Genomic DNA, 15904 nt, shown 5'->3' on the forward strand with positions numbered 1-15904 from the left:
TAATCTACTACTTGACATGTTCTGAATCCTTGTGACAGTTTTTCATATTTTTGTTTGCACACTGATTTTCTGTAACAATGTGCTTGACATCTTTTCTCCTATTCAAACATATCTCATCCATAAATGTTTTACAACACAAATTCTGCTTCTGTAGAAGACAATGCTACAGCATTTTGTTTCTTAGCTCCCAAACTGACAGTGTTACCAAACAGCTTGATAGTATAATCTGTTGATTTTCTATCTGTGCTATTGGCCCAGTCGGCATCAGATAAGCTATTATAATCAATTTTATAATGCATCCTGTTACCTATCATGCCTTTTATGTAACACAATTTCTTTTTAAATCTTTCCAGTGAGATTCCTTTGCAGCACTTTGGTAACGACTGAAATAATTAACAGCATAGCTTAAATAAGGTCATGTTGTTTCAGTTAAATAAAGCAAACTTCCTATTGGTTATCTGTAAGACAATTTCTCATCCAATCTTTCTCAACTTCTCTGCAGTTCAGTTCCATGGATGTGTTAATTGACTTGCATTCATTCATATCAAAGCTCCTTGACAGATTTTCCAAATCAATTTTCTGACTCTAAATCATTCCATCCTCCCTCTTATCTACATAATTCCCAAGAACAGTCTCAATTCTCCCAAATTTTTCATTTTAAATTTACATCTTGAGGCCAATTTGAAATCTTGAATATTCATCTTATCATTTCCTAAAAGGATAATGTCATCTACATATAGTCTTTATGTTCCTGTAAGTATGCAGATAACCATCAGCACTGCTTTGAACAAAGCCTAAAACCTTAACAAACTTCTCAGAGGTTAAATTCCAGGATCTTATAGCTTTGGTTAGTTTACCCAAAGTACCTGCTTCTGCATTCATTCCTGCTGGTGTAATTACATAAATTTCTTCATTAAAATTTCCATGAAGGAAAGATCTCTCTGCATCCATTTGATTTGCAGTTTTTTTGTGATTCATAACAGCACACATTATTCTCAGACTGGTCAACCTTATCACATCAGTACTTACTGACATTTTCTTCATTAATGATAGCCTCATCATTTTTGTCATCATTGGAAGAAAACCAGTCTTCATTATCAAAGTCAAAATGGTTTTCATGCAACCTCTCATCCAAGAATGATGTGTGTCTCTTTGGCACCATCACTGATATCTGTTAACACAATATTCAGCCATGAAGCACTTCTTTATTGTGGAATTCAACTTTCCAGCCATCACTTCTCCAGGAAGTCATAAATATCCCATAACACAAACACTCTCAGTTTCTGCAACTATGCCATTTCACCATACCACAGAGTAACAGGAACTGTCATTTTTAATGCACACGTGTTTTATTTATCAAGTGAACAGCATTCTGTCCTGCTTGTAACCAAAAAGATTTTCATGTTTACTATTCATCAATATGTAGTGAATCTTGTTTATAATGTTCCTTCATCTTGTTGTGGTAGCTTGCACCTGCCCAGTATTAAATGTGCATACAGTGAGTAAAGTAAAATTCAACTTTGCTTACCTTAAATGCAATCTCACCAAATGAAAATGAACCATGTGTGATCTACTCAACATGTACAAAAACTAGTCCAAAGAACAAGAAAACAAAGAGAATTATATTTTTATATTTTCTAGATATCAAAGATGAGTCAATATTAAAATGTTCAGTCACAATGGTGTTGATGTGGTATTTATCGAAGTCTGCACATCAGCAGACTCCTTTGTGTTTGGCAGAACTGCAGGTGGGGATGTAAGAAAGCAATGGAGTGAATGGATGCTTCATATTTCTCTGAATAATTTTGGTGGAGGTGGTCACACACTGTGCGGCAAGTAGGGAATAGAGTTGGACTCTCTGTGACACCAGTTGCAGCCACCTGTGCACATGTTGCAAGGGTGCTACATGGTATTGAGCAGAATGTTAGAGCCGTCTGATATGGTCAACCTTCTGACCGAAATCTCTCATTGCATAATGAGGGGCATCTCTAGTGAGCAAAAATTTGCATCTCCCTTGCCTACTGGAACATGTGAAAATTAGAGGAGGCCTGGGAGGTGACACAGCCCTTGGTATTGGATTTTGTAAATCTTGTGACAGTTTTGAGGATTCTGTTTTCAGTTCTTGTGAATAAATTGTTAGTGGAAGTGGAGTGGTAAAGGATAAGGGTGCTGCATTGGCCTTACATGTATATTGTAAGCATTCATTTGATATGATATATCGCTTGCCTCTTCTCTTCACAACTCAAAAAGAGTCCTGAATAGGACGGAGGGAGTGGATATCAGATGGCATCATCTTGGAACCAGACAAACTCACAGTTGCGTAAATCTTTATGGATGAAAAACTTTCTGTCACCATGCCTTACTGGGTTGAGTGACATGAGATGATGAATGTGTGAACACAACTGACAGTTGAAGGTTTTGGGATCTCTCTCAGTCAGTGGAGGAGATGATGTAGCTGAGAACAAACTGCAACTGCTTGCTATACATTATCTGCACAGGTTAACAGCAAGAGGCTGCCTTAAATGCAGTGCAAGATCCCAGCAGCACCAAGGGTAATGCATCAAACAAGGCCCCCATACAGCATATTTATGCTGCTTTTAAGATGTGATTTATTTACTCTGTCATCTCATTGCTTGCAGGATGGTAGCCAGTAGTGCAAATGTGCTGCTTCCATAGAGTTGGAATAATTCCTTGAAAAACTGTCTGTCAGATTGTCATCCTCTGTCAGTTGTGATCATTTGAGGGATGCTGAGCCTTGTGAACCAAGATTTCACCAAACCTCAAGCTACTGACTCAGCTTGTATTTCAGGAATAGGTACTGCTTCTGGCTGCCTAGTGAAGTGATATACCATCATAAGTAAATATTGGCATCCCCGTGGGTATGGCAGAGACCCTATGATATCCGTGTGACTGTGAGTGAACCTTTCTGTAATTGTGGGGAAGCAACCCACCATTGTGAAAACATGTCTAACTACTTTGCTGCATTGGCAGCTGTTGCATGTCCATGCCCTGTTGTGACAATCCTTTTGTATAACAGCCCAAATTACCTTTGCAACAACAAGATTGGTAGAATCTCTGATTTTTGGGAGCGCAAGGTTGTGGCAGACACTGGAAAACTCCCATCACTACTGCATAGGGATGAAAGACCATTGCCTCCCATCAGCTGCGTCTCACCAAATCCCTTGGTGCATGTCCTGCATGCAGGTGCTCTAACAGTAGGGCCATTCCTGATTAGCAATGTTGAAGGAATGCATCTTTATTTGACCAGTCACCACATCAGCCCAATTGATCACATTTAATCCTGCACAGTCATGGGACATCACAACACTGTTTTGTCTAGCTATGTGTTTTATGTCAGTAGTAAACTTGGTGATGAATTCAGTCTGCCTGCATTAGCAAGATGAGTTGAGCTCGGTCAGATGCTGAAATATCAAGGTCAAGGGCTTGCGGTCAGTAAGTATCTCAAAATGTTGACCTTCAGTGTAGGGTCTGAACTGCTTAATGGCTAAGTAGATGGTGGATAAGTCTCTATCGGATATGCCCCATTTCTGTTGTGATGCAGACAAATTTTTGAGAAGATTGCCACTAGTTGTCAGTTACCACACACACTTTGCTGCAGTGCTGCGCTGATGGCCATCTGACACGCATCCACCATCAGTGCAAGGGAAGCAGCTGGAACTGGATGTGCCAGCAGAGAAGCTTTAGCTAGTGCCACCTATGGATCATGAAAAGCAATCTCCACTTCCATCATCCACAGTACTTTTCTGTACCCATACATGTTGTTTGCAGTCAGCAATCTGTTCAGTGTTTCCTATACTGCAGCAAAATGAGGCAAATGTCACCTGCTGTAATGTAATATCCCTATGAATCTGCAGAGACCTTTGAAACCAGTCGGTAAACACATCCACTCAATCACTTTCATCTGCCCAGGCAGGGGTGAAACACCTGTGTGAGAGACAAATGCACTTACATTTTAGCAATAAGACACTTACCACCGCAGGTGACAATAGCGTAACCCACTAAGTATTCAAACAACAGCCATAAGTGATCTATCAGGAATGGTGCAGTTGTTTAAGGTCTTACAGTCACCACACAGTCTCCAAAAACCATCCTTCTATTTTACTATTTGGTGGAGTGATGCTCACACACTGCAAGATATTGTGAGGGTACCATCAGTAAGCATTTTGTTGAACTCCACTTGTCCAGCCAGTAGTCTATATGCAGGTAACAGACACAGCCAAGCTGAAACAGGCTCCCCCTGTGAGGTCCTCATGTGACATTGCATAGAATGGCATTCCTTGTTTTTTGTTGCAACTGAGTCAATGAGTGCAGAGAATTTCTGAAGCAGCTACTGAAGAGGTTATGATCTGCACTTGTACCCTGGTATTCAGCACTGTTATGCTGTTACAATTATTGCCATGTGGCCCAGAAGGGTGGCACATCTGTTACAGTACATGTTTTGTATTGCTCAGCATAGCCTGTGTATCAGCAACACCAGCTGTAATGGCCATGTTTTTTTCCTTGTGCAGTTTAGCCATTAACATTTATACTCCTTTATGTTTCAAGTTGATATCACAAAAGTTTGCTTTATGTGATTGATACTCAAGTTTTCCTCTTCAGAAATTCTTCCATTTCTACCTTTTGTTAAGAATGGCAGTGAATCGTGGAGTACTGATGCAGATGCCACACTATGCCTGGATATCTCCATGCAGTGTGTGACAGCACCATTGCACAATATGTGTCTCAATGCAGGAGAGAGCTGTGGAGAGGATGCCACTTTCACTAAACATTAGATTGTTAAGTGTGGTATTTGGCAAAGCGACAGAGAAATTTAGTGCTGTTATTAGCAGTGGCACACATCAGCCACTACAAAAGAAATCATAGAATTATTCACCACTATGACCAGAGAAGTGCTGTATTTGCTGGCTGCTCATACAGGTCCTTATGGTAGACACTAATTTCTTATCCAGTGTCAGTAAGAAAATGCTTACCAGTCATAACATCCTGTATGATACAAACCATTATTTGCTGAAATTGTGACATTCTTGTAGATCATAAGGTGCTTACTCTTCATTTGAAAAGTGTGCACATATTCTATCACTCCTTGTTGAAGTTTGGGTATTGGCAAGTCATCTATATTGTCTGAGAGCATTTTTTAAAAGTCTACAGTACCAACACCAGCTGAAGGTATCATGTTTATTACTGTTTCCCTAACACTGAGCTCTGTTAACACCTTGACCAGTTGGCTGACAGATTGCTATGTGTTTGAAGCTAACAGTTGTGCTGATATGTGCACTTCAAGGTCGGTTGCATCTGTGTGCATGGCTATGTGTATTTCTGGACCACCCGTCACAACCTCCTTAATTTCTGCATAGGTGCACTCTTTTCTGAATGCAATTGCGGTCACATCAGCTTTTGCACTCTATTTTATCTGGAGGTAGGACAGCAGTAGCAGAACTAATTTCCTAATATTGGCCAGTAATTTTGCATAGCCATAAGATTCACAGTTATTGTTCAGATAACTGTTTGTTGATAGCCAACACACACTGCACCCATAAAATTTGTAAATTGGAGCTACCAACTTGTTCTCCACCCCCTATAAGTTTGTGCAGACACAATTCTGGTTGCAGAACAAAGCACTGCAACAAGGTCTCTCTGCATATATTTTATAACAGTTGTGGCAGTGTGTCATCATGTGCTCAATCTCATTAAGGTCCAGCTGTGACATAAGCATTGTATATTTATCTGAACTGACACAAATTCCCTGCTGGCCAAAGGTGGCAACCAGTTACACGAGCCACAGTTATATTTTTTGGGTCAGAATGCTGGTGATTCACATTGTTGATCCTGTGTGGGCAGGGTGCATCTTGACTGTCATTTGATGTTGGTGGCGATGACAAGGCTTTACTTGCTGAAGATAAACTTGCCTTCCCATGTTTGATCACTGTGTTGTTATGATCCTCCTTCTTTGACACATTCAGGAATGACAATAGAATGTAGTTTTATGCAACAGTTAAGTTTTGGGTCATCACTATGGGGTAGTTTGCACATGCCCCCATTATTAAAAGTGTACAATGTGAGTAAAGTATTATACAACTTTTTTTTACATTAAATACAATCTCATTAAATGTCACACATTCTCAACATACACAAGAATTAGACCAAAGAATAAGGAAACAAAGACAGTTGTATACTCCAGATATCAAACATGAAGAATGATAAAATGTTCACACTTGCACTGACATCAATTTGATATTTGCCAAAGCTGCAATTATTTCATCATCAATTCATACTGGACTCCCTTCTCTTCAAAGAAACTTGTCATTTTGTTTGACAAATATTCACCTCCATTATAGCAGTGGAATGCACTAATCCTCAAATGGATTAATTCTGTTTAACATATTTCAGTACTTCAGATTTATTTTGCTGCATATTGACTATAATCATCTATAAATGCAATAATGTAGCTCTCACTCATGATGTCACTAGGAAAGTCTCAGTGGATGTTTCGCTCTTGCCCTCTTCAGATTTTGTGGAAATCTTGTTTACTTGCCTTCTCTGCAGATGGTGCATGTCTCTAAGAGTTTCTGAAAAATTTCATAGCATGCATTTTCACCTCGCCCTCCCTCTCTCTCTCTCTCTCTCTCTCTCTCTCTCTCTCTCTCTCTCTCTCTCTCTCTCTCTCTCTCTCCATACCTCTGTCTCCAGAAGACTGCACTGACAGTAGTTCGTGAACAAATAAAATATTTTTAATCAAAACTGGTACTGCTTTTCCAATGACATATCTGACAACATCTGTTTTACTGAACTGTGTCGCCTTTAAAGAAGCTCAGATTTTTGCAATCTTGATCACTATCTGTCTTTTAAGTGTTTGCACTTTATTAGAGTTTGCACATTTATTTCCACAATCCATGAGCTCTTTTTTTTTTTTTTTTTTTTTTTTTTTACAAAGCTGAACTTCAGATTTTCTGTAGTTAATGTCTTAATTGCAGTTACAATGTCATCACAGCCTTGTGCATTGTTAACAAAAGATGACACTCAGCATCAGTTTCTTCACTGGTGTGCCTGTTGACCAAAAATTGTCAAATTCTATGAAATGTTTATGCATTGTGCTTTTTGATGGATTGAAATTTAACTGAGGTAAATGTTTATGTAGAAATACTGACTGCAATGCTTCTTCTTTCAAATGGGACACAAAAGTTTTTCCACATTTGAAATGCGCTGCTGCAGTCTTTCACATATTTCAGGTGGTTGTATGTAATTCATTCCATTATTTTTTAGCAACACTTTGTATCATGATTTGAGAGATTTTTGAGTAATCTGTTTTTCTTAGTATCCTCCCTTTCCATGTCACTCTCTAGAACTTCATTTGCTCTGTCTATTTGTTTAAAGTAAGATCCAACAAATCTAATTCATCTGGCCTGTCTCATGTGCAGAATTTCCAGATTTCAAAACTGTTTTCAACTTGATATTTGCTTTCATATTCTTCTGACATCTTGATATTCCAAGCTGGTTAACCAGAAATACAAAAATGTTTGCGCAATAGTTACGTTTTTAACTTCCAACTTTTACTTTCTGTCCTGGGCCCATAGGTCATTGAGAAAATGTGTAGCAGAGCATGGTTGCAAGCAAGAAACATTAGTTTTAAAACATTTGTTCGTTGACAAAAAAGAACAATATGTGATATGTGTAACAACACATGCAAGCATGCTCAGAGAGTAACAACAAGTCAAAGACTCGTCATCAGCAAAGATGAATAGAAGACAACAAAATCATAAGGAGCACGATACAGAATTTCATATGGAATATCAAATAAAGAGGTACTGAATCAAATCTGAGAGAAAAATGCTTTATGGCTCAACATGACTAAAAGAAGTGATAGGCTGAATGGACATATCCAGAATTATCCAGGAATAGTTAATTTGGTAAGGGAGCAAAGTGGGGGAGGTAAAACTTTTAGAGGGAGACAGTGTTTGAATAGTGTAATCAGATTCAAATGGGTGTAGGTTGCAGTATTTGCAGAGGACAGATTAGTTAGGAGAGTTGCATCAAACCAATCTTTTGACTGAAGACAACAACAACAATCATATTATAATTCTTACTTTGAGTTCTTCTGCTCCAGCATCATATCCAGGCCACTGTATGTAAGTTTTGGTGAGCATTAGGTAACGCAGCATTTTGGGTCTTCTGCTTGTTGGTATCTCCTCGAGGAGAACAAGAATCAAATCCTCACGTCGAGTCTCAAGCAAGCGATGTTGTGCCATATGTAATTCAAATTGACACCACTGACTGCGAAGAAAAGCCTGTGAGATGACCAGCAAGATACTTCTGCTCTGATCCATGCATGAGATAATGTTCTCTAGTATGCTCAAGCCAACCTGGGAAAATTGTTATTACTAAAAAAATCATCCTCTTATATCATTTGTTGAAAATGATATAAATATAGAATACTACTGTTCCATGAGACTTACTTCTTACTCGTAAGCAATTTATAAGTGTGTAATAGTTCTTGTTTATGGAAAGTATTATTTATGACTTATGGCACAGGATCTACAGGCTTAGTGATTGGCCAGGTTGTAAGTTACATATCAAAGCTAATTTATGATAAAACAAAACAGCAAACAAAAGTACATACAAGAACAAATTTGTTCTCAACTTATCTTAGTGAGTAATATTGTGAAATATGCTAAGCATTTATTCATAATCAACAAGCAGCATCCCATTTAAAGATAGAATAGTAACCCCAATTAATAAAAGAATTAGTGTATATGTGTGTTATCTTAGCATAGTAGAGTTAAGTTATGTCCTAGAGAAATGTGAAGTACTCAGTTCCACTTAGAAACTTGATAAATAAAGTTTATAGTATCACTATTCCACTCATTCTTTCTTCTAGAATTGACGTCAGATTTGTTGTTATTGTAGTTTGGAGCTTTGCTTTTTATATGTACTTTATTCTTTAACATCTTGGATATGAAGAACAACACAATACGTTATTACATCCAGATTTAGTTGAAAGTAGGTTGAAGCAGAATATTAGCTTAAAGAAAAAAGACAGGTCGGGATCAAACCAGAATAGGAGAAGAAGAATTCTGCTTATAGGCAGCAGTCAAGGGAGGGGTGTGGGCCAGCAGCTTCAGTAGAAATTAGGTGCAGGGTACCAGGTCACAAGTTTTGTGAAACCAAGTGATAGCCTTAGCCAGGTGACAGGAAACGTAGGTCAGCTATGTAGGGGCTTTGAGAAGGAAGATCAGGTAATTATAGTTGGGGGAGCAGGAAACAGCCTGGCTATGAAACCAAGATACAATATTAGGAGTGACTTGGATAAAACAGAAGCAGAAACTGAGCACACAAATGTGGGGTTTGTGGAGGTCTTTCAGTGCCATGATCAGCCCTGGGTAAACACTGCTGTAAGGTATGTTAACACTGAGTTAAACAGGATGCTCCAGACATCGGCAAAATGTCACATAAGTGTTGTTCCAGTAAATGCTATTGGTAGGTGGGGATACACTACACATGGCCTGCATCTGAATAGAATGGGGAAAAGTAAGTTAGCTTCACTATTAGCAGAATTTGTAAGGGGGTCCACAATCACACAAGGGGTGATCCATGTCGTTAATAGGTCCACACAGACAGGGTTTTTAGGTGAAAGTCAAAGTCCAGACAGATGACAATCAAGATAAATAGAATAAAAGAAACTTCGCATACAATAAGGGTAAAATTAAGGGCAGTATCAACATACTTCATCAAAATATCAGGGGAATAAAAAATAAAGTAGATGACCAATTAGTGTGTTTACATGATCTCAAAAATAAGAATGAGACTGATGTACTCTGTCTGTCTGAACACCATGTAACTGTGGGCATGGGTAGTGTCAGTATAAGTGGTTATAATTTAGCATATCACACTTGTAGATCTAGGATGGATAAAGGAGGAGCTGCCATTTTTATAAAACAAGGGTATAAATGCAAAACTGTTGAAGTAAGCAAATTTTGTGTTGATCAGTACTTCGAGGTTTGTTCATGTGAACTTCAGCTAGATAATGTAGTATTGACAATAGAAACAGCGTACAGGTCCCCATTAGGAGACTGGGAGCTGTTCATAAAAAAATTTGACTCCCTGTTATACTGTCTGTCAGACAAAAAGAAGTTGTTAATCTGTGGTGAATTCAATGTAAACTTTCTACGTAATTTTGATAGGGAAAGTGAACTAGAAGTGTTATTAACAACATATAATTTAGAATCAGTGATCAATTTCTCTACATGTATAGCTCAGGACAGTAGCATGCTAATAGATAATGTATTTGTACAGAAAGAGGATGTAAAACAAACAAGTGCTTTCCCTGTGGTAAATGGATTTTCAGACCATGATGCACAACTGATTAACTTACAAACCCTAACAGGGTGTACAGTTCAGAAACCATTAAGTAAAAGTCTGAGGCACACTTAACTTGGTATCTATACAGCACTTCAGAGACAGCTTAAGAAATGTTAATTGGGGAGATGTATATAATGAGAGAAATGCTAATGATAAGTGCAACATATTTCTTGATAAATGTATATCCCTCTTTGAACATTGTTTCCAAAGAAAATTATTAAGTGTAACACCACACACTTTTTTAAAGAAATCTTGGAATACTACTGGTATTGAAGTGTTTTCAGAAAGAAAATGAAAACTGTATGAGACAGCAGTACTAGTAAAGATCCAGAATTAGTTTTACCCTATAAAAATTATTGTAACATACTGAGAAAAGTTGTAAGGAAATCAAGAAGTATATATGTCAGAGAAGAAACTAACAACTCTGGCAATAAAATAAAATCAATATGGAATGTTGTTAGAAGAGTGACAGGAAAAGTAACCACTGGGGTAGGTAGTATTACTGTTAAAGAGAACAAGACCATCCTAACCAACAGTACACAAGTAGCTAAGATATTTAACAACCATTTCTTAAGTGTAGGAGAAAAAATTGATGAGAACAGTTCAAAAGAAAAAGTTAGGCAGTACATGGAAGAGTCTGTTTTGAAAAAAAATTGTCAGATTAAGTTTCACCTAGCAATGTCTTGTGAAATAAATAAAATTAGTAAATCTCTGAAAAACAAATGTTCTGTTGGAGTAGATGACATCTCTAATAAGATATTAAAACAATGCGGAGCAATTACAGCTGATGTTCTGAGTCACATATGTAATGCATCACTAATTCAAGGTGTTTTCCCAGACAGGTTAAAATATGCCATTGTCAGGCCTCTCTACAAAAAGGGGGACACCACAGATGTCAATAATTATCTGCATGCATCCTTGCTTACAGCATTCTCAAAAATCTTCAAGAAAGTAATGTACTCAAGAATGGTTAGCCATCTCTACAGTAATGGGATACGCAGTAAATCACAGTTCGAATTCCAAAAATGCTGTTCCACTGAGACAGTAATATACAATTACACTGTCCGCATAATAGAGTCTTTAAGTAGTAAAATGTCACGCGTAGGAATTTTTTGTGACTTATCCAAAGCATTTGATTGTGTGAACCATGACATTATGTTACAGAAATTACTATGCTATGGTATAAATGGAATAGCATATGAGTGGTTCAAGTCATACATACAGAACAGGAAGCAAAAAGTTTCCTTATATGGGTCAGGTGATTTAAATAAGTTAGCCACTTCATCTAACTGGGGTGAAATTACATTAGGTGTTCCACAGGATTCAATCATGGGTCCCCTCCTGTTCTTGATATATTTGAACGACCTCCATTCCTATCTGAAACAGGAAGCTTAACTGACACTGCTTGCTGATGATACAAGCATCATTATCAATCCAGTAAAAGAAAGTCCAATTGAAAATGGTACAAATACGGTCTTTGGAAAAGCCATTAATTGGTTTTCTGCAAATGGGGGCTTGCTCTAAACTTTGAAAAAACACAGTACATCCAATTTTCTGCTGAAAAAAGTACAGATCCTTCAAGACATATAACACATCAACACAAGTCAGTAGACAGGGTAGAGCATACTAAGTTTTTGGGTGTACATGTAGATGAGAATCTTAATTGGAAAATTCATATTTTGGATCTTCTAAAAAAATTCATATTTTGGATCTCCTAAAGTGATTAGGTTCAGGAACTTTTGCAATCAGAATAATTGACAATTTTGGGGACACAGAAATTAGTAAGCTAACATACTTTGCATACGTTCGCTCTCTGATGTCGTACAGAATAATATTTTGGGGTAAGCCAACATTTCAACAAAAAGTATTCACTGCTTCAAAAAAAGTGTTTAGAATAATGTGTTGGGTACATAGTCGTACATCTTGTAGGCATCTTTTTAAGAGATTGGGAATTCTTACTACAGCCTCACAGTAAATCTACTCACTGATGGAATTTGTTCTCAATGACATGGACCAGTTTAAAAATAACAGTGACATTCATGATTATAATACCAGAAGAAAGAAGGACTTACACTATCCTTTGCTCAATTTATATTTGGCACAGAAAGGGGTGAAATATACTGCTGCAAAATTTTTTGACAAATTACAAGATGAAATAAGGTGTCTGACAGACAGCAGTAATAGCTTCAAAAATAGATTGAAATCATATCTCCTTGACAACTCCTTCTATACCATAGATGAATTCTTTAATATAAATAAATCAGTCTATAAATATAGTATATGCATTTTGTATCATTTAAGGGAATGGGGTAAATAACAGAAATATTAATCTTTAACGCTGTATTGTAATATATATATTTAAAATTTTTTGTTTCATATGTGCATTTCTTGTGCACTTGACACGTTCCACATCATAAGGGCTACCATACAGTGGGATTGATCAATGGAAAATGCAACCAACTAACTAACAATGAAGCAACTGTTATAAACTGATATTAGACTCAACATTCACCTCTGCTAACACTAATGATAGTTTTACATGTAATTTATACTTTAACATCATGAATATGAAGAACAGTAACACAATACATTACAACATTGAAGCAACTAATATAAACTGATATTTCACCCAACAGTCATTACTGCTAACATTAATGATAGTTCTATATATGTCATACTAAAAGGGTCATTAGCAGCCTATATTTATATACTTAAATGGCCATAAATTGATATATTTTTGCTCTATACCAATATTTGATGCCCTTCTAGGAAGGTATATTTATGTTGTAAGTCCATGAAGAAAGGATCAGTGAGTGTGAAGGTTGATTTTAGTATAAAGTATAACTTGAAATCTTCAATACCCCAATCTAGATACTCAGAAAATTTCTTCAAGGAATGTATGTTCGTGAATAACTGGCAGTGGCTTCTAAAATGGGAATAAATTTATTTCTGAATATTTTGTCATCCACTTGTTTTTTATCTCTGTACATATCTATTACATGCATTTATTAAAGCAAAAGTGCTTCAATTTTCTGGTCAGAGACTCATCCATAGCTGATTAGTGTACAGAAGAAAGAGAGCTTTGTAGATTTATTTTGTACCTTGTTCAAATGTTCAAATGTGTGCGAAATCTTACGGGACTTAACTGCTAAGATCATCAGTCCCTAAGCTTACACACTACTTAACCTGAATAATCCTAATGACAAACACACACATCCATGCCCAACGGAGGACTCGAACCTCCGCCGGGACCAGCCACACAGTCCATGACTGCAGTGCAATAGACCGCTTGGCTAATCCCGTGTGGCTTTTGTACCTTCTCAAGTTACGAAATGCTTCACTTAGTAACTGTCTTGTAATTTGAGATTAAAAATTGTGACAGCTAACATCTGAAGAAAAAACTAAAATCAAGAGATACCAGATCAAAAGTGATAGAAAGGTGAGTGCTAGCCTTGGCTGGGTGACATGGGATATTGAGACACTGACTTGGGATGTGAGTGCAGACAACCAGGTATTAATAGATGGTGAAATGGGGAAGGGCAGGAACAGTTTGGTCAACAATAGAGAATATGGTATCAGGAATGACTGTAGAAGCTAAGTGCAGCAAAATCACACACAAGTGTGGGCTTTGCTGAAGTTCTGCAGTGGCACATTCAACCCTGGATGAACAAAGCTGTCAGGCGAGTTAACCAGCAACAGTCAACAGACCAAGTTGCTGCTGCCTTTGAGTTGAGTTCTGGTGGTGCTGCAGCAGTTGCTGCTATTAAGAGAAAGAGATACACAATACATGGCCTATAAGTTATCAGGATGAGAATAGACAGATTACCGGAACTACTAGCTGATGATACAGGGGATAGGGGTTCAAACGATTACCAGTTGTAGAATTCCTGTAAATTCTTGTAATTGAAGGTGTGGGAGGTAAGAGTTTTTGGGTTAAATACCTCATTCAAACAGACTTCCTTAAAAAAGTTCCAAGTAAATGACACATTGCACACAAAAGAAACTTTTATGGTTATTTTTATTATTATGCATAAGAATGTCAAAAATGAACTTCATTAACTTCTTAATTGTTTATACTAAAACATCAGAAGGAAGTTGATGTATTAGGTCTGTCTGAGTGCTATGTAAATAGCAGAATAAGTGTTAAATACAGAGGATTATAAATTAGTAGCCCATTTATGTGGGGAAAATACAGGGAAAGAAGGAAAGGAGTTATCATGATTGTAAAATAAATAAATAAATAAATTAAAAAAATGCTCCAGTCCTGGACTTTTATGAATTGCACAGGTGGGAACTTTCCGTGCAAATACATCCTATATTCCCATAACCATCATGTCCTCAATTTTCATTAATTTTTGAATTCACAAATCACATTACACAAAAGTTAACAATGGAAAATTCAGAATGGAATGTAACAGTATTATGAAGAGTATAGTAGTTACTCACCATACAGCAGAGATGCTGAGTCACAGGTAGGAACAACAAAAGATTGTCAGAAAGTGAGCTTTTGGCCAATGAGGCCTTCACTGAAAATAAACAACATACAACATGAATTTGTGTGTGTGTGTGTGTGTGTGTGTGTGTGTGTGTGTGTGTGTATTTTCAATGAAGCCTTGTTGGGCGAAAGCTCACTTTCTGACAGTCTTGTTGCTGTACCTACCTGAACACAGCATCCCAACTATATGTTTAGCAGCAGCTATACTCTTCATAATATTATTATACAAAATTCTATGACAAAATGTTACCCAACTGGTGTTTACTGTGACTTGTCAAAGCATTTGATTGTGCAGTTCACCATATTGTCCTGGAGAAGCTCAGATATGATAATACCAGTGAACTTGATGGTAACTGGTTTTCATTCTGTGTTACTAAAAGGATGCAGTTAGAGACTCAAGGAGTGTACTCAATGAAACAACATCTTAGAAATGGGAATAATCACTAAGGGTGTCAAGAATACTGAAAATCTCATGCAATGTGGATACGTTGTAGCTTAAGTAGTTTTTTAGACCAATTTGAGGCAGTTTTCTGACTTTATAGACCACAAGTCTCATACAACAATATTAACCATTCTTCCTGGAACACCCTGTATACCAGCATATGTGACCTTCCATCACATATCCAAGAGGCAAAAACTTTTCTCCTTGCTGACAATGCAAATATTATAATCAAGCCCAAATTCAGCAACTGAAAATGTAAATAACATTTTCTTGAAAATTGATATCTAATTCCAGAACGAAATTTTCACTCTGCAGTGGAGTGTGTACTGATATGAAACTTCCTGGCAGATTAAAATTGTGTGCAGACGGAGATTTGAACTGTGGACCTTTGCATGTGCTCTGTCAACTGGGTTACCCAAGTATGACTGATGGAAGTAAAGCTGTGAGAATGGATCATGAGTCATGCTTGGGTAACTCAGTCAACAGGGAACTTGCTCACATAAGGCAATGGTCTTGAGGTCTTGAGTTTGAGTCTCAGTCTGCACACAATTTTAATCTGCCAGGGAGTTTTAAAATCTGATTCTCTGCATATA

The 15904-nt window shown here is 37.3% G+C and overlaps 2 protein-coding genes across 8 annotated transcripts in view; one reads left to right on the top strand and one right to left on the bottom strand.

The window, feature by feature from the left end:
* LOC126284279 (dynein axonemal intermediate chain 7-like) overlaps window positions 1-15904 on the top strand; it is an 828882-nt gene that overhangs the window by 291094 nt on the left and 521884 nt on the right. The gene's annotated exons all lie outside the window — the stretch shown is intronic.
* The window catches only part of LOC126284278 (toll-like receptor 13), a 213424-nt gene that overhangs the window by 9470 nt on the left and 188050 nt on the right, over window positions 1-15904 (bottom strand). For 6 of the 7 annotated variants that reach the window (XM_049983100.1, XM_049983097.1, XM_049983101.1 and 3 more), the window contains one exon: window positions 8103-8378. The exons of the other annotated variant lie outside the window; for it this stretch is intronic. In XM_049983100.1, coding sequence (XP_049839057.1) covers window positions 8103-8378 — 276 coding nt within the window. The remainder of the gene's footprint in view (window positions 1-8102; window positions 8379-15904) is intronic. 7 annotated transcript variants of the gene reach the window in all.

This window comes from Schistocerca gregaria, chromosome 8 (assembly GCF_023897955.1).
Source record: "Schistocerca gregaria isolate iqSchGreg1 chromosome 8, iqSchGreg1.2, whole genome shotgun sequence".
NCBI lineage: Eukaryota > Metazoa > Arthropoda > Insecta > Orthoptera > Acrididae > Schistocerca > Schistocerca gregaria.